Source organism: Oncorhynchus masou, chromosome 2, assembly GCF_036934945.1.
Source record: "Oncorhynchus masou masou isolate Uvic2021 chromosome 2, UVic_Omas_1.1, whole genome shotgun sequence".
NCBI lineage: Eukaryota > Metazoa > Chordata > Actinopteri > Salmoniformes > Salmonidae > Oncorhynchus > Oncorhynchus masou.
Genome location: NC_088213.1, coordinates 30,191,814 through 30,215,229, shown reverse-complemented (window position 1 = coordinate 30,215,229; position 23,416 = coordinate 30,191,814). Strand labels below are relative to the sequence as shown.

General features: G+C 43.4%; 1 protein-coding gene across 1 annotated transcript in view; it reads right to left on the bottom strand.

Annotated features, from left to right (window-relative positions):
• Positions 1-608: 608 nt before the first annotated feature.
• The window catches only part of LOC135558399 (chromodomain Y-like protein 2), a 48,745-nt gene continuing 25,937 nt past the window's right edge, over positions 609-23,416 (bottom strand). The window contains exons 3-7 of the mRNA XM_064992180.1: positions 20,445-20,662; positions 9,355-9,527; positions 8,690-8,900; positions 8,393-8,536; positions 609-3,910 (exon numbers count right to left, since the gene is read on the bottom strand). Coding sequence (XP_064848252.1) covers positions 3,752-3,910; positions 8,393-8,536; positions 8,690-8,900; positions 9,355-9,527; positions 20,445-20,662 — 905 coding nt within the window. The 3' untranslated portion in view covers positions 609-3,751. The remainder of the gene's footprint in view (positions 3,911-8,392; positions 8,537-8,689; positions 8,901-9,354; positions 9,528-20,444; positions 20,663-23,416) is intronic.

Genomic DNA, 23,416 nt, shown 5'->3' with positions numbered 1-23,416 from the left:
TGTGTGTGTCAGAACACAGAGGGGAAGCTTCTGGACATCCATAAGGTCAGTGGATCTTCCAGAGAAACACAATACAATGACCATCTATACAGCAGTTAGTACTAGGAATAACATGCACTTTGTAAATGTTAAGTGATCATTAGATCTTAATTATGCAGAATGAAACGCTACAGAGACAGAGCCATGGTTGGTATTGCCTAAATCCTGAATGAATGCCACTAGGTAATTGTGTGGAACATTGTAATATTTCATTCAGAGCAAACATCCCCCCTCCTTTTCCTGTCCGGATGACTCACAGCGGTTTAGCATTAGGCCCCCAGTCATTTCTGGAAAGCAAAGTGAAATGCTGAAGAGGGTTATAGTGAGAGTGCCATAGAGGAGCAACCCATTCATGTTTATTTTATGTGGTGTGTTTCAATGGAGAGGAGCCCAAGGACAGATGGATGCTCTTTTAGTTTGGCCTACAATATTTTTATCTGATCCAAATGATGTGTGCTTTTATCCAAACAAGGACATTGATACTATACAAATGCAGCAAACAAAAATATAGTTTGTAGGTGTGATAACTAAGTAGGAACAAAAGTTTTTAAACACACAAAAACACAATGTTTAAATTAATGTCATAGTTTATTCAAAGCAGCTTGACCCCAAACTCTCACAACGTATGGATACAGCATCCTACAGACAAAAGATACAACTTCTAAGGCACCCCGAGGTGTGATTTTAGACTAGAGAAAGAGATGATAGGAGTTTACAAACCAAACCTAAACACATGGCTTACAGGGCCGGTCATAATATTCAAGGGTAAGTTCTCAACAAATTAATTATACATGTTTTACTTCAAATTATTCAAATGCATCATTCAAACACAATGTTTCTCTATTTGGGTTCTGGGAGAGCAGCCTGGTCTCAGACTATACATAACAAAGTAAATGTAAATCAAGATACAAAGTAGTATGATATTTTACGTTTTTTTATGGTTAGAATAGACATATGGTTACTTAAGGCAAAAATGAGTTGGTTTGGGGTGGATGGGTTGGTGTATAACGTGAACATCTAGCAACCTAAAGGTTGCGAGTTCGAATCTCATCATGACCAAGTTTAGCATTTTAGCTAATTAGTAACTATACTTGCAAATGTTTAGCTAGTTTGCAACTACTTAGTACGTTAGCTAACCCTTCCCTATCCTTAACCCTTTAACCTAATTCCTAAACATAACCCTAACCTTAATACTAACCCCTAACCCCAGCTAACATTAGCCAGATAGCTAATGTTACCCACCTAGCTAGAATTGGTAAAATATCATACGTTTAGCAAATCGTAATATATTGTACATTTTGCAAATTTGTAGCATATCATACGAAACGGTTGATGGACATCCACAAATGAATACATACCATACGGAAGTAACAAATCATACTAAATGGAGTGTATGAATTTACGTACAGCATAATACAAAATGCTCTGAGACCAGGTTGGGGAGAGGTACAGGCAAAACTCAAATCTTGAATATATTAATATACATTTAATCTTACACTATACTTTAGCAATACACTGATCAACACGCAAATAATAAATTAATTAGGGAAATTGTTATTCAAATATAATTGGGAATGGTTGATTAGAAATTGATAGAGCTTTGATTTGTCAGTGCTGTCAATAGCAATATTACATGTAACCATTTTTTGTGTGTCTTTGTTGTGTCACCACTATCACACAGGGCAGATCTAGGGAAAAAAGCAATTTACTGAGAATATCTGGAACAGAAGATAAGAGAGAAAGAGATGCCTCTGGAGAAAGGGGAACATTATGGCACTGCCACCCCAAGGGGAACTTGAGCACTAACTTTAAATAAATACAAATAATGATTGTGCAAGATTTCTACCATTGCTTACTATGGCAATACAAAACATACCCTGAAATGTAAAGTATTTTGACAGGCAACACACGTATCTGCAATATTGTACATGCATATAGTTACACCATATAACACCTACATGGTTCATATATGTGTACAACTGCAAATATCCACCACTTCCTGAATGATACAAAACAATTTCCACAAAACTACATTTCATTATTGGGTAAACCAAAAATAGATATCCATACATACAATATATGTAGATATACATTTCCCATTTCCTGAAGCCATCATCACATGCAGGTATTATCTGCTTCAGCTGCACTACTACTGCATCTTCACAACACAGACAGCCAACAGACGAAAGTGCAGTGATTACTTTGGAACAAAACATCTTTCTGTGCTTTACAAAAATACACAATGTCTCACTAATAACCAATTGCAAGGTAATATCAAAATAATTATCTGTCCAAATATAATAGCTACACGTTTCACAATGTAATATACATGCCTTTATAATCAACGGGGTATCAAACCCTGGTCGTCTTCACGATTTAAGACTGCAATAGCCCTCTGAGCTAAAGGCCGGGCATTAGCTTTGGGAGCCAAAAGAAGTCTTCAGGTCTCAGGCAAGGTTAGTCAACACAGAAGAGTAGATAAGCAAACCACTCCCGCTATACCTTTGCACTGTAATACATGTCATATATGTACCTTGAAGATAATGATGACGCTGCACATGTTGCTGCTGATATAATAATGATGACACACATGTCTCACCCTCATTCTCTCTCTCTCTCCTCCCTTTCCCAGGGAGAGGTCTCCTGTTGATCTATCGACAGTCTCCACATTCTAATGAAAAGATGCAATCAGACAGCTCTGGTTCTCTATGGGAGTGTTGGTCGTGGTCAAAGAGGGCCCTTCTACACATTCACATTCAATCAGAGGTCAAACACCTTTACTGACAAACCAAATACAAGCAATTGAATAAACACTTCCAAAAGAGCATCGCAAAACGACCGATATAAATCCAGAAAGAGTTCACTGTCAACACTGCCCATTCACAGTGACTTCCCACTTATGGGTGTGTATCATTGGGCATGACCTACTTCTAACTCTTCCCCAGTGGCCCTCCTATTACACCACACCTAATTCAATGGACAGGTTTCACTTCAATTATTATTTACTTCTTTGGCCAGGGTTACTGCATTGTAAAGTGAGAAGATATATGTTCCACTCTGACCTCAAGCATAGCTTTGATTTTCACTACACCTCAGAGCCTAGGAGGACACTTCACCTCAAAACAGAAAGACTAAAGCAAGATACAAAAAAAAAAAAAACAGCAGACTAATAGAAAATATATACACATGGTATGCTTTTTTTGTATTTAGGATCAAATCGAAATACATTTTCAAATAAATAACTGAACAATGACATTAGCCATCAGATGAGCTCTTTTGCCTCCATGCACTCATACCACCGCTGTGCCTCCATTTTCCTGAAGAGCCTTGTTCACTGTCATGACTTCCTGTTCCAGGTCAATGCTTCCTCTGGAAGGGGTTAACTGAACTCCAAGCAGGCCAGTATGAATGCAGAATGAATCCTACAGATGAATCCTCTCCAGAAGTTGATGCTTTGCTCATCTTACAGGCAGGGACGTTGAGGGATGACCAAAGTAAAGCAAACATTGATGGTGGTGCTCTGCAGGCCCAGATGTTGACGAGAGGAGATAAGGCCTCGGAGACTGGCAAACTGCGTTCTGCTGGTTGTTAAAGAAGACTGTTGGTAATTGAAGATCAAAGCCCTATATCTTCAGGGATGTTGCTCAGTAGGTAACTGAAGACCAGATCTCGTGGACCATAGATAGTTCTGCAGGTGTGTGGAGGTGAGAGGTCAGTTATCATACACCTTGCTCTGCAGGTAGCTGAAGAGCGCCTCCAGTCCCTTTGTGGAGCACCATAGCTGTTTGAGCATTTGACACTCTTTCTCATTCACCTCCTCCAGGACCGACTTCAGAATGCTCCGCACCAGGCATTTAGACTCTTCCAGAACCTTTCACACACAGGGACAAACAGAGAGTAAGAGGTGGGCCTGCTTCATAGATAGAGGCCCTTCATTTTCACACCCTTGATCTAGCAGCATTGTACTGTATTAGTTACAGAACCCAAGCACATACATACAGTGGGGCAAAAAAGTATTTAGTCAGCCACCAATTGTGCAAGTTTTCCCACTTAAAAAGATGAGAGAGGCCTGTAATTTTCATCATAGGTACACTTCAACTATGACAGACAAAATGAGAAAAAAAATCCAGAAAATCACATTGTAGGATTTTTTAATGAATTTATTTGAAAATTATGGTGGAAAATAAGTATTTGGTCACCTACAAACAAGCAAGATTTCTGGCTCTCACAGACCTGTAACTTCTTCTTTAAGAGGCTCCTCTGTCCTCCACTCGTTACCTGTATTAATGGCACCTGTTTGAACTTGTTATCAGTATAAAAAACACCTGTCCACAACCTCAAACAGTCACACTCCAAACTCCACTATGGCCAAGACCAAAGAGCTGCCAAAGGACACCAGAAACAAAATTGTAGACCTGCACCAGGCTGGGAAGACTGAATCTGCAATAGGTAAGCAGCTTGGTTTGAAGAAATCAACTGTGTGAGCAATTATTAGGAAATGGAAGACATACAAGACCACTGATAATCTCCCTCGATCTGGGGCTCCACGCAAGATCTCACCCCGTGGGGTCAAAATGATCACAAGAACGGTGAGCAAAAATCCCAGAACCACACTGGGGGACTTAGTGAATGACCTGCAGAGAGCTGGGACCAAAGTAACAAAGCCTACCATCAGTAACGCACTACGTCGCCAGGGACTCAAATCCTGCAATGTCAGACGTGTCCCCCTGCTTAAGCCAGTACATGTCCAGGCCCATCTGAAGTTTGCTAAAGAGCATTTGGATGATCCAGAAGAAGATTGGGAGAATGCCATATGGTCAGATGAAACCAAAATATAACTTTTTGGTAAAATCTCAACTCGTCGTGTTTGGAGGACAAAGAATGCTGAGTTGCATCCAAAGAACACCATACCTACTGTGAAGCATGGGGGTGGAAACATCATGCTTTGGGGCTGTTTTTCTGCAAAGGGACCAGGACGACTGATCCGTGTAAAGGAAAGAATGAATGGGGCCATGTATCGTGAGATTTTGAGTGAAAACCTCCTTCCATCAGCAAGGGCATTGAAGATGAAATGTGGCTGGGTCTTTCAGCATGACAATGATCCCGAACACACCACCCGGGCAACGAAGGAGTGGCTTCGTAAGAAGCATTTCAAGGTCCTGGAGTGGCCTAGCCAGTCTCCAGATCTCAACCCCATAGAAAATCTTTGGAGGGAGTTGAAAGTCTGTGTTGCCCAGCAGCAGCCCCAAAACATCACTGCTCAAGAGGAGATCTGCATGGAGGAATGGGTCAAAATACCAGCAACAGTGTGTGAAAACCTTGTTTGACCTCTGTCATTGCCAACAAAGGGTATATAACAAAGTATTGAGATAAAGTTTTCTTATTGACCAAATACTTATGTTCCACCATAATTTGCAAATAAATTCATTAAAAAATCCTACAATGTGATTTTCTGGAATTTTATTTCTAATTTTGTCTGTCATAGTTGAAGTGTATAACAAAAATTACAGGCATCTCTCATATTTTTAAGTGGGAGAACTCGCACAATTGGTGGCTGACTAAATCTTTTTTTTGCCCCACTGTACATACAAACAATTACTTAAAAATCATACAATGTGATTTTCTGGATTTTTGTTTTAGATTCCGTCTCTCACAGTTGAAGTGTACCTATGATAAAAATTATAGACCTCTACATGCTTTGTAAGTAGGAAAACCTGCAAAATTGGCAGTGTATCAAAAACTTGTTCTCCCCACTGTACATACATACATACATACATACATACATACATATATATATATATATATAATACATACCAGTTCAAAAGTTTGGGATCACTTAGAAATATCCTTGTTTTTGAAAGAAAAGCACGTTTTGTCCGTTAAACTAACATCAAATTGATCAGAAATACAGTGTAGATATTGTTAATGTTGTAAATGACTATTGTAGCTGGAAACGGCTGATTTCTAATGGAATATCTACATAGGCGTACAGTGGCCCATTATCAGCAACCATCACTCTTATGTTCCAATGGCATGTGTTAGCTAATCCAAGTTTATCGTTTTAAAAGGCTAATTGATCATTAGAAAACCCTTTCAATTATGTTAGTACAGCTGAAAACTGTTGTCCTGATTAAAGAACCAATAAAAATGGCCCCGGTGCGCAACTGAGCAAGAGGACAAGTACATTAGAGTGTCTCGTTTGAGAAACAGATGCCTCACAAGTCCTCAACTGGCAGCTTCATTGAATAGTACCCGCAAAACACCAGTTATCTCAACGTCAACAGTGAAGTGGCGACTCCGGGATGTTGGCCTTCCAGACAGAGTTGTAAAGAAAAAGCCATATCTCAAACTGGCCAATAAAAAAAAAGAAAAAAGATTAAGCTGGGCAAAGAAAACAGACACTGGACAGAGGCACTCTGCCTAGAAGGCCAGCATCCCGGAGTCACCTCTTCACTGTTGACGTTGAGACTGGTGTATTGCGGGTACTCCTTAACGAAGCTACAATAGTAATTTACAACATTAACAATGTCTACACTGTATTTCTGATCAATTTGATGTTATGACCCCAAACTTTTGAACGGTTTATATACAGTTGGTCGGAAGTTTACATACACCTTAGCCAAATACATATAAACTCAGTTATTCACAATTCCTGACATTTAATCCTAGTAAAAATTCCCTGTCTCAGGTCCGTTAGGATCACCACTTTATTTTAAAAATGTGAAATGTCAGAATAATAGTGGAGAGAATTATTTATTTCAGCTTTTATTTATTTCATAACATACCCAGTGGATCAGAAGTTTACATACACTAAATTAGTATTTGGTAGCATTGCCTTTAAATTGTTTAATTTGGGCCAAATGTTTCAGGTAGCCTTCCACAAGCTTCCCACAATAAGTTGGGTGAATACTGGCCCATTCCTCCTGACAGAGCTGGTGTAACTGAGTCAAGTTTGTAGGCCTCCTTGCTCGCACACGCTTTTCCAGTTCTGGCCACAAATTGTCTATGGAATTGAGGTCAGGGCTTTGTGATGGCCACTCCAATACCTTGACTTTGTTGTCTTTAAGCCATTTTGCCACTACTTTGGAAGTATGCTTAGTCATTGTCCATTTGGAAGACCCATTTGCGACCAAGCTTTAACTTCCTGACTGATGCCTTGAGGTGTTGCTTCAATACATCCACATAATTTTCCTGCCTCATGACGCCATCTATTTTGTGAAGTGCACCAGTCCCTTTTGCAGCAAAGCACCCCCACAACATGATGCTGCCACCCCTGTGCTTCACGGTTGGGATGGTGTCTTCGGCTTGCCAGCCTCCCCCTTGTTCCTCCAAACATAACTATGGTCATTATGGCCAAACAGTTCAATTTTTGTTTCATCAGACCAGAAGACATTTCTCCAAAAAGTACAATCTTTGTCCCCATGTGCAGTTGCAAACTGTAGTCTGGCTTTTTTTATGGTGGTTTTGGAGCAGTGGCTTCTTCCTTGCTGAGCGGCCTTTCAGGTTATGTCGATATAGGACTCGTTTTACTGTGGATATTGATACTTTTGTACCTGTTTCCTCCAGCATCTTCACAAGGTCCTTTGCTGTTGTTCTGGGAATGGTTTGCACTTTTTGCACTAAAGTATGTTCATCTCTAGGAGACAGAACGCGTCTCCTTCCTGAGCGGTATGACGGCTGTGTGGTCCCATGATGTGTACTTGAGTACTATTGTTTGTACAGATGAACGTGGTACCTTCAGGCGTTTGGAAATTGCACCCAAGGATGAACCAGACTTGTGGAGGTCTATAATGTTTTTCTAGACCTTTGCTGATTGGCTGATTTCTTTTGATTTTCCCATGATGTCAAGCAAAGAGGCACAGAGTTTGAAGGAAGGCCTTGAAATACATCCACAGGTACACCTCCAATTGACTCCAATGATATCAATTAGCCAATGATATCAATCAGAAGCTTCTAAAGCCATGACATAATATTCTGAAATTTTCCAAGCTGTTTAATGGCACAGACAACTTAGTAAATGTAAACTTCTGACCCACTGGAATTGTGAACAGTGAATTATAAGTGAAATAATCTGTCTGTAAACAATTGCTGGTAAAATTCCTTGTGTCTTGCACAAAGTAGATGTCCTAACCGACTTGCCAAAACTATAGTTTGTTAACAAGAAATGTGTGGAGTGGTTGAAAAATGAGTTTTACAACAACCGAATATTGCACGTTTCTCTTATTTGTGGTTAGATAATATTATCTAAGAGTTTTATTCAATTTACAGACCAATGCTCCTGGCAGGCTCCTAGCGCAAGTCCTGGGATATATAAATTCAGCTCTACATGACTATCTCTGTCAGAAAAGCTTACCATAGCACTGCAGGTGGACATCTCTTTCACACGCAGCATCACTTCCTGGTTGAACGTGGTTGGCCAGAAGACCTGGGACACCAGGCCCCGGCTGCAGGCTTCCTGTGCCGTGAGCTTCCTCCCGCAGAACAGCATCTCATTGGTCTGTCAGGGTGAGAGGCGGGGACAGGGAGATATATATTTTTAAAGTGTACAACAATGTAATGTAGATGTAAAACATTGAATAATTAGTTGAATCATGTTTTACTGCAGGGCTTGAACAAAAACCTGCACAGTGGACCAGGCAACAAGACTCACCAGAGCCACTCCCAGGATCTGGGGGAAGGTGTAGGAGGAGCAGCCGGAGGGGGTGAGGCGGAGGGCAGCACAGGGCGTTTGGAACCATGCCCGCTCGCTGGCCCACACCACGTCACATAGGGGCAGGATAGCGGCCCCCAGGCCCAGGGCAGGCCCGTTGATGGCCACCACGATGGGCTTCTTAAAGTGGATAAACGCCAGCACAAAGTCCCTGGGAGAGGAGACACAAAACAGTGAGTATAAACTATACAGTACAATATGATTGTGTCTTTGTGCTTATCCTGCTTTAGGCAAATCAGGGCAAGCAGCTTTTCTTAGTTTAAAGTATGAAAAATGATCTGCCAGTGCACTAAGATCATTTGTCTTGGTAAGACATCTTATTAAGATCAAATATCTTGAAATAAGATAATTTTTACCCCACTTGTATCAAGCTTTTTTTATAGGTTAAAATAATCAAAAAATTATCTTCCAGTGCGCTAACATAATTTACCTTGGTAAGACATGAAGTCAATGCACTCTAATGGTAGAGATGTCTAGGTACGTGTGTAGGTGTATGTAAGTGTGTGCTGTGTTCTCTGTTCCTGCTGTAGCCTTCTTTAGGTGGATAATGGCAATTGTGTGTTATTTCTGTGTATGTGTAGTTATAGTTTATGTTCCTCTCTTACCGTACAGCGTCAGCAATGCGACTGCTCTCTTTCCTGCGGTCTGTGGAGAGGCGTCCTATCAGGTAGGACGGGTCCAGGCCACTACAGAAGATACTCCCCACAGCACTGAGCAGCAACAGCTTACTGTCATCAGCTGCTGCGTTCCCCAGAGCCCGACACACCTCCTTCATTATCTACACAGAGAGAGAGGGAGGAGAGAAAGTGAGAGGGGGAGTTAGGGTTGGGAGAGAGAGATAGAGGGGGAGGAAGAGAGAGTTCAATCTTCTATCAGACCAGAGCCCTGCTGTACATTACCCCCATGATCTACAGACAAGTTAAGAGTGCGTACACGCAACAGGCCACGCAAGAGTAGCTGTAGGATACCTTCTTTATCTACAGCTAGAGACAGGTAAAACCGGTTATATCTAACTGAGCAATCAGATCGATATATAATGAACAAAAATAAACGCAACATGCAATCATTTCAAAGATTTTACTGAGTTACAGTTAATATAAGGAAATCAGTCATTTGAAATAAATTCATTAGGCCTTAATCTATGGATTTTACATGACTTGGTCACAGACACGTGTCATGACGTTAGCCTGGGGATAGGTTTATGACAGTCATAAATACCTCTCCCCCCTTTTTCCTCTCTCTAACCTACTGATGTAACATTTGAAAATCCTTTGGTTAACATAGATTCTGGGAACATCAGAAGGTGGGGGTAAATGAACTATATTCTGGTAATCCGACCAATTGAACATATGCGGTGGTACTTAATGAATATGATGTCAGTTCGGTTGTCATTTGAGACATTCTCATCAATGATAAGATGACATAAACTCTACAGTGGAAAGTCTGCACATTATAGTTATCGGATTCATATGGAATTGTTGTTCAATTTAAATGTTTGAATATAAAATTATTGGTGAAAAGATTAGATGTAATATTAGCTTCCAAGTCAGAGATGAGATTTCATAAGGTTAGGGCTCTGCTTAATCAGTGGCCCGCCCCTGTGAAGAGACAAGGGTTATAATACTTTTCAAACACACCCTTCTCGCTCCACTATATAAAGCCTTGACGAAAATGTAACCTCGTGTACCAAGTACGTGAGCTTTGCGTTAAAAGGACTAACATGTCAACTACAGAACTAAGCCAACCTCAGCGTGAGCTTTGGTTGAGAATGGTATGAACTTTGAACTCTTATTCACTACAGAAGTGATGCCTCCTAGCCGTTGAGTTAGCAACAGCAGCTGCAAACGTGGGCTAGGAAAGAACAGACAGAGTATTTTATAGAATAGCATGTCATATCACTTAATCCGGCATAGCCAAAGACACGACACACCTTAAAATAAAAGTAGGGGCGTTGATCAGAAAACCAGTCAGTATCTGGTGTGACCACCATTTGCATCATGTAACAGAGTTTATCTGGCTGTTGATTGTGGCCTGTGGAACGTTGTCCCACTCCTCTTCAATTGCTTTATAATGTTGCTGGATATTGGTGGGAACTGAAACATGTTGTCGTGCACGTCAATCCAGAGCATCCCAGGAATGGCACGACAATGGGTCTCAAGTTCTCGTCACGTTAACTCAGTACATTCAAATTGCCATCGATAAAATGTAATGGTGTTTGTTGTCTGTAGCTTATGCCTGCCCATACCATAACCCCACAATGGGACACTGTTCACAACGTCACATCAGACAACCGCTCGCCCACAAGTCGCCATGGTCTGCAGTTGAGGCCAGTTTCTCTAAAATGATGTTGGAGGTGGCTTATGGTAGATAAATGAACATTACATTCTCTGGCAACAGCTTTGGTGGACATTACTGCAGTCAGCATGCCAATTGCACACACCCTCAAAACTTGACATCTGTGGTATTGTGTTGTGTGACAAAACTACACATTTTAGAGTGGCCTTTTATTGTCCCCAGCACAAGGTGCACCTGTGTAATGATCATGCCGTTTAATCAGCTTCTTGATATGCAACACCTGTCAGGTGGATTGATTATCTTGGCAAAGGAGAAATGCTCATTAAAATGAATGTAAACAAATGTGTGCACAACATTTGAGAGAAATAAGCATTTTGTGCATTGGTTTCATGAATGTTAACATTAGAAGCCTCCTCCCTAAGTTTGTTTTATTCACTGCTTTAGCACACTGCCAACCTGCCATGTCTGAATCCTGGCATAGGAAGGCCACAAAAAATCCTGACATTTCCATCTCTAACTATAACATTTTCCGACAAGATAGAACTGCCAAAGGGGGCGGAGTTGCAATCTACTGCAGAGATAGCCTGCAGAGTTCTGTCATACTATCCAGGTCTGTGCCCAAACAATTTGAGCTTCTACTTCTAAAAATCCACCTTTCCAGAAACAAGTCTCACCTTTCCAGAAACCGTTGCCGCTTGCTAAAGACCACCTTCAGCCCCCAGCTGTGCCTTGGACACCATATGTGAATTGATTGCCCCCCATCTATCTTCAGAGCTCGTACTGTTAGGTGACCTAAACTGGAACATGCTTAACTCCCTGGCAGTCCTACAATCTAAACTAGATGCCCTCAATCTCACACAAATTATCAATGAACCTACCAGGTACAACCCCAAATCTGTAAACACGGGCACCCTCATAGATATCATCCTGACCAACCTGCCCTTAAATCACCTCTGCTGTCTTCAATCAGTATCTCAGCAGTCACTGCCTCAGTGAATGCGTCCATAATGGGTCTGCGGTCAAACGACCAACCCTCATCATTGTCAAACGCTCCCCAAAACACTTCAGCGAGCAGGCCTTTCTAATTGACCTGGCTCGGGTATCCTGGAAGGATATTGACCTCATTCCGTCAGTAGAGGATGCCTGGTTATTCTTTAAAAGTGCTTTCCTCACCATCTTAAATAAGCATGCCCCATTCAAAAAATGTAGATCCAGGAACAGATATAGCCCTTGGTTCACTCCAGACCTAACTGCCCTTGACCAGCACAAAAACATCCTGTGGCATACTGCTTTAGCATCGAATAGCCCCCGCGATATGCAACTTTTCAGGGAAGTTAGGAAGCAATATACACAGGCAGTTAGGAAAGCAAAGGCTAGTTTTTTCAAACAGAAATTTGCATCCTGTAGCACAAACTCCAAAAAGTTCTGGGACACTGTAAAGTCCATGGAGAATAAGAGCACCTCCTCCCAGCTGCCCACTGACTGGATAACCTTCCAGTAGGACAACCATCTCTACAGCCCTCCACCAATCAGGCCTTCATGGTAGAGTGGTCAGATGAAAGCCATTCCTCAGTAAAAAGGCACATGACCGCCCGCTTGGAGTTTGCCAAAAGGCACATGAAGGACTCTCAGACCATGAGAAACAAGATTCTCTGATCTGAAGAAACTAAGATTGAACTCTTTGGCCTGAATGCCAAGCATCACTTCTGGGGGAAACCTGGCACCATCCCTATGGTTAATCGTGGTGGCAGCATCATGTTGTGGGGATGTTTTTCAGCGGCATGGACTGGGAGACTAGTCAGGATTGAGGGAAAGCTGAATGGAGTACAGAGAGATCCTTGATGAACACCTGCCCCAGAGCACCCAGGACCTCAGACTGGGGCGAAGGTTCACCTTTCAACAAGACAATGACCCTAAGCACACAGCCAAAACCACGCATGAGTGGCTTCGGGACAAGTCTCTGAATGTCCTTGAGTGGCCTCGCCAGAGCCGGACTTAAATCCGATCGAACATCTCTGGAGAGACCTGAAAATAGCTGTGCAGCGACGCATCCAACCTGACAGAGCTGGAGAGGATCTGCAGATAAGAATGGGAGAATCTCCCCAAATACAGGTGTGCCAATCTTGTAGCGTCATACCCAAAAAGACTCGAGGCTGTAATCGCTGCCAAAGGTGCTTCAACAGAGTAAAGGGTCTGAATACCTATGTAAATGTGAAATTTCCTGTTTTTTTATAATACATTTGCAGAAATGTCTAAAAACCTGTTTTTTCTTTGTCATTATGGGGTATTGTGTGTAGATTTATGGGTGAAAAAAACTATTTAATCCATTTTAGAATAAGGCTGTAATGTAACAAAATATGGAATAAGTCAAGCGGTCTGAATACTTTGTGAATGTAATGTATTTATCCTGATGATTCAACCCTATACGCTAATCACTGTAACCCTGAATAAAGAGTTGCAGTCCGCTTTAGAATGGGTGGCCAGTAATAAACTATTCCTGAACATCTCTAAAACTAAGAGCATTGTATTTGGTATAAATCATTCCATACGTTTTAGACCTCAGCTGAATCTGATAAAGAATAATGGGTCTGCTGAGCAAGACTAAATTACTTGGTTTTACCTTGGATTGTACACTGTCATGGTCAAAACATTTTGGTTGTAAAGATGGGGAGAGGTCTGTCAGTGATAATGCAATGCTCTGCTTTTTTGGATCCCCACTCCACAAAGCTCGCCCTGCCGGCTCTAGTTTTATCTTATCTTCCTTATTGCTCAGTCATATGGTCAGGTGCTGCAAAGAATGACCTAGAAAAACTGCAGCTGCCCAGAACAGAGCAGCATGTCCTGTTCTTCACTGTAATCAGAGGACTAATATCAATACTATGCATGCCAGTCTCTCTTGGCTACAAGTAGGGGAGAGACTGACTGCAACACTTATTTTTATAAGAAACACTGTGCTTAAAAATCCAAATTGTTTGCATGGTCAACATACACACTGCTCTGATACACACACTTACCCCACCAGACATGCCACTAGGGGTCTTATCACAGTCCCCAAATCCAGAACAAACGCAAGAAAACATACAGTATTATATAGAGCCATGATTGCATGGAACTCCCTTTCATCTCAGATTGCTCAAGTGAATAGCAAACCTGGTATAAAAAGGCAGCACTTCATGGCACAACGCCTCTCCCCTATTTGACCTAGATATTGTGTGTGTATGTACTGATGTAGGCTGTGTGTGATGTTTTAAATGTATGAAGTTCTGTCCTTGAGCTGTTCTGTCTATTAATGCCTTTATTATGACATGTTTTGTGTGGACCCCAGGAAGAGTAGCTGCTGCATTCGCAACAGCAAGTGGGGATCCTAATAAAATACCAATTCAAATAGCAAAGAAGTGGTCAGCTTGTATGAAGACTTGAGGAAGGGCTGAAAGGGAGTTGTCACAAACAGAAATCATGAAAAACACTGCTTTATTAGATGTCAAAAGGGGTTTCCTTTGTAGCAGCTATAGTGAGGTCCCATTTCCAGTATTATGTCTTTCATAACTCCGATATCCCTCTGAGGGAGTTAAGTTGTACTAGCAGGAGGGTTACCTGCCTTTAGCATGCTAACTCTGTGTCCCCTGGTGGATAGCTCTCTGTGGAGGGGTGCTTAGCCCGCTGACCTCAATTCACATAGACGCTGCATGGAGGGGAAAGACACACGGCCCAGAAGCCAAGCCTAGGGCAGCGCACACACATGAACACAAGCACAGTGCGAACACACATGCACACAGCACACACACAGACATGCATATATGCACACCCACACGCAAAGGACGCACAAGCACACGCTGACAATTTAACACACACGTATTGCATACACATGCATTTTGCTTTTACAATATATATGCATGGTTCACCTTTATTCATTCTATACTATACACACACAGTCTGTCCCTGATGCGGTGTAGTTTTCCTTCTCAGGGAGCTGACATGTAACACGGTTCTAGTCCAATTTGTTGTGGATGCCCCCCGCTGCTTCCTGGAAATGGCTCCCAGGCAGGGCCTGTGTACAGGGCGGGCTTCTGAATGACACTGTTTGGCTGCAGTGTCTTCACCACCGCTACAGACAGCCTACCATGCCAGCCCCGCCCCCTTCCAGTTGTGTCAGTATCACTCTCCTGCCCTGTCCGTCTGTCCGCAGGTTTAATTGAGCCGGATAAATGAATCTGACATCGGCACACACACCCAGGAGCAGGCACACACACACACCACATCCGGCTGAAGTTCAGGAGGGTTTACGCAGTGTGTAGGAGATGTTAATTTGAGTTGACTGGGAGACTGGTTCATTTGGGTCAGGGGGTAATCAGTAGGATTGGACTATACCAGTATCGCGACACTCGTTAGTGTTCGTGGAAAGGAAACAAAACACGAAGCGGATTTAACTTCTTTAGGGAAACAGCCCTAATATTGGAAACAAACATTATTGTGTTGTCATCCAGAGCCACATCTATTTATTTAACTACAGCACACTATTTTACATACAGCAGGTTTTTAAAGGACCAAAGACTTTGATCTGCTTCGTGTTTTCATTTTTGCCATGGGAAAAAATATTGAGATACCGGTATTGTCCCTGCCCTAGTAATCAGATTACATGGGTTAAGGTCAGCGAGTGGGGTGATGGCAGGGTTATGGAGGCTCCAGACAACCTCGGGGTTCATAGAATAATGGTCTCCCCAGTGGGGGTTCCACATAAATACTGCATAGACCGAGACTCAAATAAACGCAATGATTGACTAGTGCTCTATGAGATCAATACATACATGCATGATATACAGTGCATTCGGTAAGCATTCAGACCCCTTGACTTTTTATACATTTTGTTAGGTTACAGCCTTATTCTAAAATTGATAAATACATTTTTTTCCTCATCAATCTACACACAATACCCCATAATGAGAAAAAACATTTATTGTAATTTTTTTTTGCTTGGTAAAAGGAAAGAGTGTCCAAGAGGTGGGGAGAGGGTAAGAGAGTGATTGAGGGAGCGAGCACATTAACACAGAGAAGACGAGAGGTGCTAAGAGTGAGACAGCTGTCTCTAAGTAACATCTGCATGTGATCAATCAAATTTGATTTGATTTACAATACAAACATATCATTATGTCATGGCCTACTGGGATGCACAGGGATGTGTCAGACTCATACATGACAGCATACAACTGCTTGCCATTAATAGCTTGATGCCTGGGGAAATAAGCAAATCAGCTGTCAGTCAAACGCACACAAAGACACAAAATCTTCTCTTGGGAGATGTCGGAAGGAGGACCACAGCTCAGAAATGTATGGAATTATATCATAGAAGAGCAGTATGAAAATACAGCACTTGAGAGTGGATGAGTAAGACTTATTCCACACTTAAGCAGAAGGATTTTGTGCAAGGGGATCTTGCATATCACAAGAGCTCCTCTGGTAGCTCATGGCAGTTTTCTACAGTAAAAGTCGGCAATGACATAAGCTCTTTTGAGGGTGTGAAAATGTAAATTGAACGAACATTGGCCCTAGTTGTTGCAGCCATGTTGTGAGTTAGCCAGGACAAAGCTTCCAGTACCATGGACAGTCAGAGCAGTAGAGGAACTAATTGGTCAATTAATACCAGCTTTTCAGCAGTGGTAATGATCAGTTAAGGACCCGCTGATAACTGGGCACCAATGTCATGTGAGAGGCAGTGGGGCTTCTCCCGTATCGACTCTCAACATTTCTTCACCGCCACTAACGCTACGTAATGGATCTGCGTTTGAGCCACCCAGTACAGTTGTTTGAAGTGAAGAAAGTACTGCGGAGAACCACTGTGAAGGCATACTTTGACAAAAGACATCTTTTACACAAACTGTCACGCCTTGGTCTTAGTATTGTGTGTTTTAGTTTATTAGTTAGTCAGACCAGGGTGTGACATGGGGTTATTATGTATTGTATTTCCGTATTGGGGTTTGTAGTGTTTGGGTTGGTAGTTGATTAGGGGTGTGTGTGTGTGTTAATTAGGTTGGCTGCCTGAGGCGGTTCTCAATCAGAGTCAGGTGCTTCTCGTTGTCGCTGATTGGGAACCGTATTTAGGTAGCCTGTATTTCGCTTTGCATTTCGTGGGTGATTGTCCCTGTCTCTGTGTAGGTTGCACCAGTCAGGCTGTATTAGGTTTCGTTCTGTTTGTTGTTTTTTGTATTTATTTAGTTATTCGTGTTAGTTCGTTCGTTTTGTCTTCTTTAAATAAACATGAGTAACTTACACGCTGCATTTCGGTCCGACTCTCCTTCAACAACAAAAGAACGCCGTTACAGAATCACCCACCACTCTCGGACCGAGCAGCGTGTCAACAGGCAGGAACAGCGTAATCAGGAGCAGCGTGTTAACAGGCAGCGACAGCTGGAGCAGCAAAGGGAGGAGGAATTATTCGAAGAATGGACATGGGAAGACGTGCTGAATGGTAAAGGTTGCTATACTTGGGAGGAGATATTGGCCGGAAGAAATCGCCTCCCATGGCAACAGGTGGAGGCACTAAGGAGAGCAGAGGCAGCCGGAGATAGGAGCCGACGATACGAGGGAACACGGTTGGCAAGGAAGCCCGAAAAGCAGCCCCAAAATTTTTTTGGGGGGGGCCTATCAGGGAGTATGGCTGCGTCAGGTAGGAGACCTGCGCAATCTCCCTGTGCTTACCGGGAGGCTAGAGAGACCGGACAGGCACCGTGTTATGCAGAGGTGCGCACGGTGTCCCCAGTGCGGGTGCATAGCCCGGTACGGTATATTTCAGCTCCGCATATCGGCCGGGCTAGATTGAGCGTCGAGCCAAATGCTATGAAGCCGGCTCTACGCATCCGTTCTCCAGTGCGTCTCCTTGGGCCGGTTTCCATGGCACCAGCCTTACGCTCTGTTTCTCCGGTTAGCCTACATAGCCCAGTGCGGGCTATTTCTCCTCACAGCACTGGCAGGGCAACCGAGAGTATTCAACCAGGTAAGGTTGGGCAGGCTCGGTGCTCAAGAGCTCCAGTGCGCCTGCACGGTCCGGTCTATCCAGAACCACCTCCACACCCCAGCCCTCCAGTAGCAGCTCCCCGCACTAGGCTTCCTGTGCGTGTCCTCGGCCAAATACCACCAGTGCCAGCACCACGCATCAGGCCTACAGTGCGCCTCGCCTGTTCAGCGCAGCCAGCGCTTTCTCCCTCTCCTGCGCTGTCGGAGTCTCCCGTCTGTTCAGCGGTTCTAGAGCCTTCCTCCTCTACAGCGCTGCCGGAGCCTCCTGTCTGTATACAGCAGCCTGAGCTGCTAGTCTGCATGGAGTTGCCAGTCTGCATGGACCTGCCAATCTGCAAGAAGCCGCCAGAGCTGTCAATCTGCATGGAGCAGCCAGAGCCGTCAGTCAGCATGAAGCAGCCAGATCTGCCAGTCAGCCAGACTCTTCCAGATCTGCCAGTCAGCCAGACCTTTCCAGTCAGCCAGACTCTTCCAGATCTGCCAGTCAGCCAGACCATTCCAGTCAGCCAGACTCTTCCAGATCTGCCAGTCAACCAGACTCTTCCAGATCTGCCAGTCAGCCAGACTCTTCCAGATCTGCCAGTCAACCAGACTCTTCCAGATCTGCCAGTCAGCCAGACTCTTCCAGATCTGCCAGTCAACCAGACTCTTCCAGATCTGCCAGTCAGCCAGACTCTTCCAGATCTGCCAGTCAACCAGACTCTTCCAGATCTGCCAGTCAGCCAGACTCTTCCAGATCTGCCAGTCAACCAGACTCTTCCAGATCTGCCAGTCAACCAGACTCTTCCAGATCTGCCAGTCAGCCAGACTCTTCCAGATCTGCCAGTCAACCAGACCCTTCCAGATCCGCCAGTCAGCCAGGATCTGCCAGATCTGCTAGTCAGCCAGGATCCTCCAGTCAGCCAGGATCTGCCAGATCTGCCTGTCAGCCAGGATCCGCCAGTCAGGATCTGCAGATCTGATCAGCCAGATCTGCCAGTCAGCCAGGATCTGCCAGTCGGCCAGGATCTGCCAGTCGGCCAGGATCTGCCAGTCGGCCAGGATCCGCCAGTCGGCCAGGATCCGCCAGTCAGCCAGGATCCGCCAGTCAGCCAGGATCCGCCAGTCAGCCAGGATCCGCCAGTCAGCCAGGATCCGCCAGTCAGCCAGGATCCGCCAGTCAGCCAGGATCCGCCAGTCAGCCTGGATCTGCCGGATTCTACTTCCTGGCTGGGCTTTTTTCTCAGTACTGGGCTTTTTCTCAATGCTGGGCTGCCTCTCAGTGCTGAGCTGCCCCTCTGTCCCGAGCTGCCCCTCTGTCCCGAGCTGTCCCTCAGTCCCGAGCTGCCTCAGTCCCGAGCTGCCCCTCAGTCACGAGCTGCTCTTCTATTATGTAGGGTTCTGGGTGAGGACTATTCGGCCATGGTCGGCGGTTAGGGTGGATTATCCATGGACGCGAAGGGGAGGAACATTGACATTTATGAAGTGGGGTCCACGTCCGGAGCCGGAACCGCCACCATGGACAGACGCCCACCCGGACCCTCCCTATGGTTTTGAGGTGCGTTCAGGAGTCCGCACCTTAGGGGGGGGGGTTCTGTCACGCCTTGGTCTTAGTATTGTGTGTTTTAGTTTATTAGTTAGTCAGACCAGGGTGTGACATGGGGTTATTATGTATTGTATTTCCGTATTGGGGTTTGTAGTGTTTGGGTTGGTAGTTGATTAGGGGTGTGTGTGTGTGTTAATTAGGTTGGCTGCCTGAGGCGGTTCTCAATCAGAGTCAGGTGCTTCTCGTTGTCGCTGATTGGGAACCGTATTTAGGTAGCCTGTATTTCGCTTTGCATTTCGTGGGTGATTGTCCCTGTCTCTGTGTAGGTTGCACCAGTCAGGCTGTATTAGGTTTCGTTCTGTTTGTTGTTTTTTTGTATTTATTTAGTTATTCGTGTTAGTTTGTTCGTTTTGTCTTCTTTAAATAAACATGAGTAACTTACACGCTGCATTTCGGTCCGACTCTCCTTCAACAACAAAAGAACGCCGTTACACAAACACAATCCATTCCCATTCTCAGTGTGTAATACAAATAGAAAACAACTCTTCTATGCAGAGTTTTATGTCAAGGCAATAAAAGGCTTTTGGCAGCAAAATGTAACACCATCGGAGAGGTATTCATTTCTCTGTCAGAATCTTCCTATTGAGATATCCTTAGAAATCACATAACACAATAGTCTGCTGTGGTCCGTACTTCAGTCGAGTCACATTGTTACTCATTTACAATGTGAGGCAATGCATAGTGACATATACATTATGTAGTGCTCCGGTACAACAGTACATACAAGGGAAGAAAATACTAGGTACTGAATTATTCAAAAAGGCAATGCATAGCTTATGAGTCCTATTTCTGTGTCAAAGAATCTACCTCTGGTGTTAGTGCGTTGTTGTCAGACGTCTGGCTGGAGAGCAGCACGTGCGTGAAGCCCTCCTCCTTCCTGACGACAATGTCACGGAATCGACAGTTGGTCTCGTTCTGCCGCACGTTGTACCTCAGCCGCTTGTCAAACACGTAGCCTTTGTCCTCTCCAAGCTTCCTCTTCACAGAGCTGTGCAGATTCACCTCACCGTTGGAGAGTGTGGAGCCTGTTGGAACATATGGAGTTGAGTGAGTGATGGGCAGAGTGCGTGATGGGCAGAGTGCGTGATGGGCAGAGTGCGTGATGGGCAGAGTGCGTGATGGGCAGAGTGCGTGATGGGCAGAGTGCGTGATGGGCAGAGTGCGTGATGGGCAGAGTGCGTGATGGGCAGAGTGCGTGATGGGCAGAGTGCGTGATGGGCGTGATGGGCTGAGTGCGTGATGGGCAGAGTGCGTGATGGGCAGAGTGCGTGATGGGCAGAGTGCGTGATGGGCTGAGTGCGTGATGAGCTGAGGATCCATCAGGAGTCAGAGCAGTGCACCCTAATTTAGAGACTTTCCTGGAAAACGACATGGTGCATCTCAAGTAGAGGTCGACCGACTATGATTTTTCAACACCGATACCGTTAATTAGAGGACCAAAAGAAGCCGATACCGAGTAATTGGACGATTCTTATATATATATATTTGTAATAATGAAAATTACAACAATACTGAATGAACAATGAACACTTATTTTAACTTAATATAATACATCAATAAAATCTATTTAGTCTCAAATAAATAATGAAACATGTTCAATTTGGTTTAAATAATGCAGTTGGAAGTGTTGGAGAAGAAAGTAAAAGTGTAATATGTGCCATGTAAGAAAGCTAACGTTTAAGTTCCTTGCTCAGAACATATGAAAGCTGGTGGTTCCTTTTAACATGAGTCGTCAATATTCCAAGGTGAGAAGTTTTAGGATGTAGTTATTATAGGACTATTTCTCTCTCTACCATTTGTATTTCATATACCTTTGAGTATTGGATGTTCTAATAGGTACTTTAGTATTGCCAGCCTATCTCGGGAGTTGATAGGCTTGAAGACATAAACAGCGCAATGCTTGAAGCATTGTGAAGAGCTGCTGGCAAAACGCACAAAAGTGCTGTTTGAATGAATGCTTACGAGCCTGCTGCTGCCTACCATCGCTCAGTCAGACTGCTCTATCAAATCATAGACTTAATTATAATATAATAAACACACAGAAATCCGAGCATTCGGTCATTAATATTGTCAAATCCGGAAACGATCATTTTGAAAACAAAATGTTTATTCTTTCAGTGAAATACGGAACCGTTCTGTATTTAATCTAAAGGCTGGCATCCATAAGTCTAAATATTGCTGTTAACATTGAAGGTTGTGCAATCTATGTCATAATTAAGTAAAATTCTGGCAAATTAGTTCGCAAAGAGCCAGGCGGCCCAAACTGCTGCATATACCCTGACTCTGCGTGCAATGAATGCAGAGAAGTGACACAATTGCCTGCTATCCTGAATTTCTTTTAACTAAATATGGAGGTTTAAAAAAATACTTCTGTGTATTGATTTTAAGAAAGGCATCAATGTTTATGGTTAGGTACATTCGTGCAACAATTGTGCATTTTTCGCAAATGCACTTTTTTTAAATCATCCCCCGTTGGCAAAGTTGGCTGTCTTTGTTAGGAAGAAATAGTCTTCACACAGTTCGCAACGAGCCAGGCGGCCCAAACTGCTGCATCTACCCTGACTCTGTTGCACAGAACGCAAGAGAAGTGACACAATTTCCCTAGTTAAAAGAAATTCATGTCAGCAGGCAATATTAACTAAATATGCAGGTTTAAAAATATGACAAACATGACAAGCCAGATAAACTAGTAAAATCATCAACCATGTGTAATTAACTAGTGATTACGTTACGATTGATTGTTTTTTACAAGATAAGTTTAATGCTAGCTAGCACCTTACCGTGGCTCCTTGCTGTACTTGCATAACAGGTAGTCAGCCTGCCACGCAGTCTCCTCATGGATTGCAATATCATCGGCCATAATCAGTGTCCAAAAATGCTGATTACCGACTGTTATGAAAACTTGAAATCGGCCCTAATTAAATCGGCCATTCCGACCTCTAATCTCAAGGGGTTGAGCCTCTTCACTGGAAGACTTATTCAGAGACAGCTTTTGTGCACATAGTAGTACTGAAAGTGCCAGCTCAGCTTGTGACACAATAGACATGCAAATCATATTTTAATATTTAACTTCTGTTGAGCTGGGATGTGCATTACTGATATCAAAGCAAAAAAACTTGGTCATCTATTAGAGGTCGACCGATTAATCGGAATGGCCGATTAATTAGGGGCGATTTCAAGTTTTCATAAACAATCGGAAATCCGTATTTTTGAGCGCCGATTTGCCGTTTATTTTTAATTTTTTTTACAACTTTATTTAATCTTTATTTAACTAGGCAAGTCAGTTAAGAATACATTCTTATTTTCAATGACGGCCTAGGAACGGTAGGGTTAACTGCGTCGTTCAGGGGCAGAAAGACAGATTTTCACCTTGTCAGCTCGGGGTATTCAATCTTGCAACCTTACAGTTAACTAGTCCAACGCAATAACGACCTGCCTCTCTCTCGTTGCACTCCACAAGGAGACTGCATGTTACGCAAATGCAGTAAGCCAAGGTAAGTTGCTAGCTAGCATTAAACTTATCTTATAAAAAACAATCAATCATAATCACTAGTTAACTACACATGGTTGATGATATTACTAGATATTATCTAGTGTGTCCTGCGTTGCATACAATATGACTGAGCATACAAGTATCTAAGTATCTGACTGAGCGGTGGTAGGCAGAAGCAGGCGCGTAAACATTCATTTAAACAGCACTTTTGTGCGTTTTGCCAGCAGCTCTTTGTTGTGCGTCAAGCATTGCGCTGTTTATGACTTCAAACCTATCAACTCCCGAG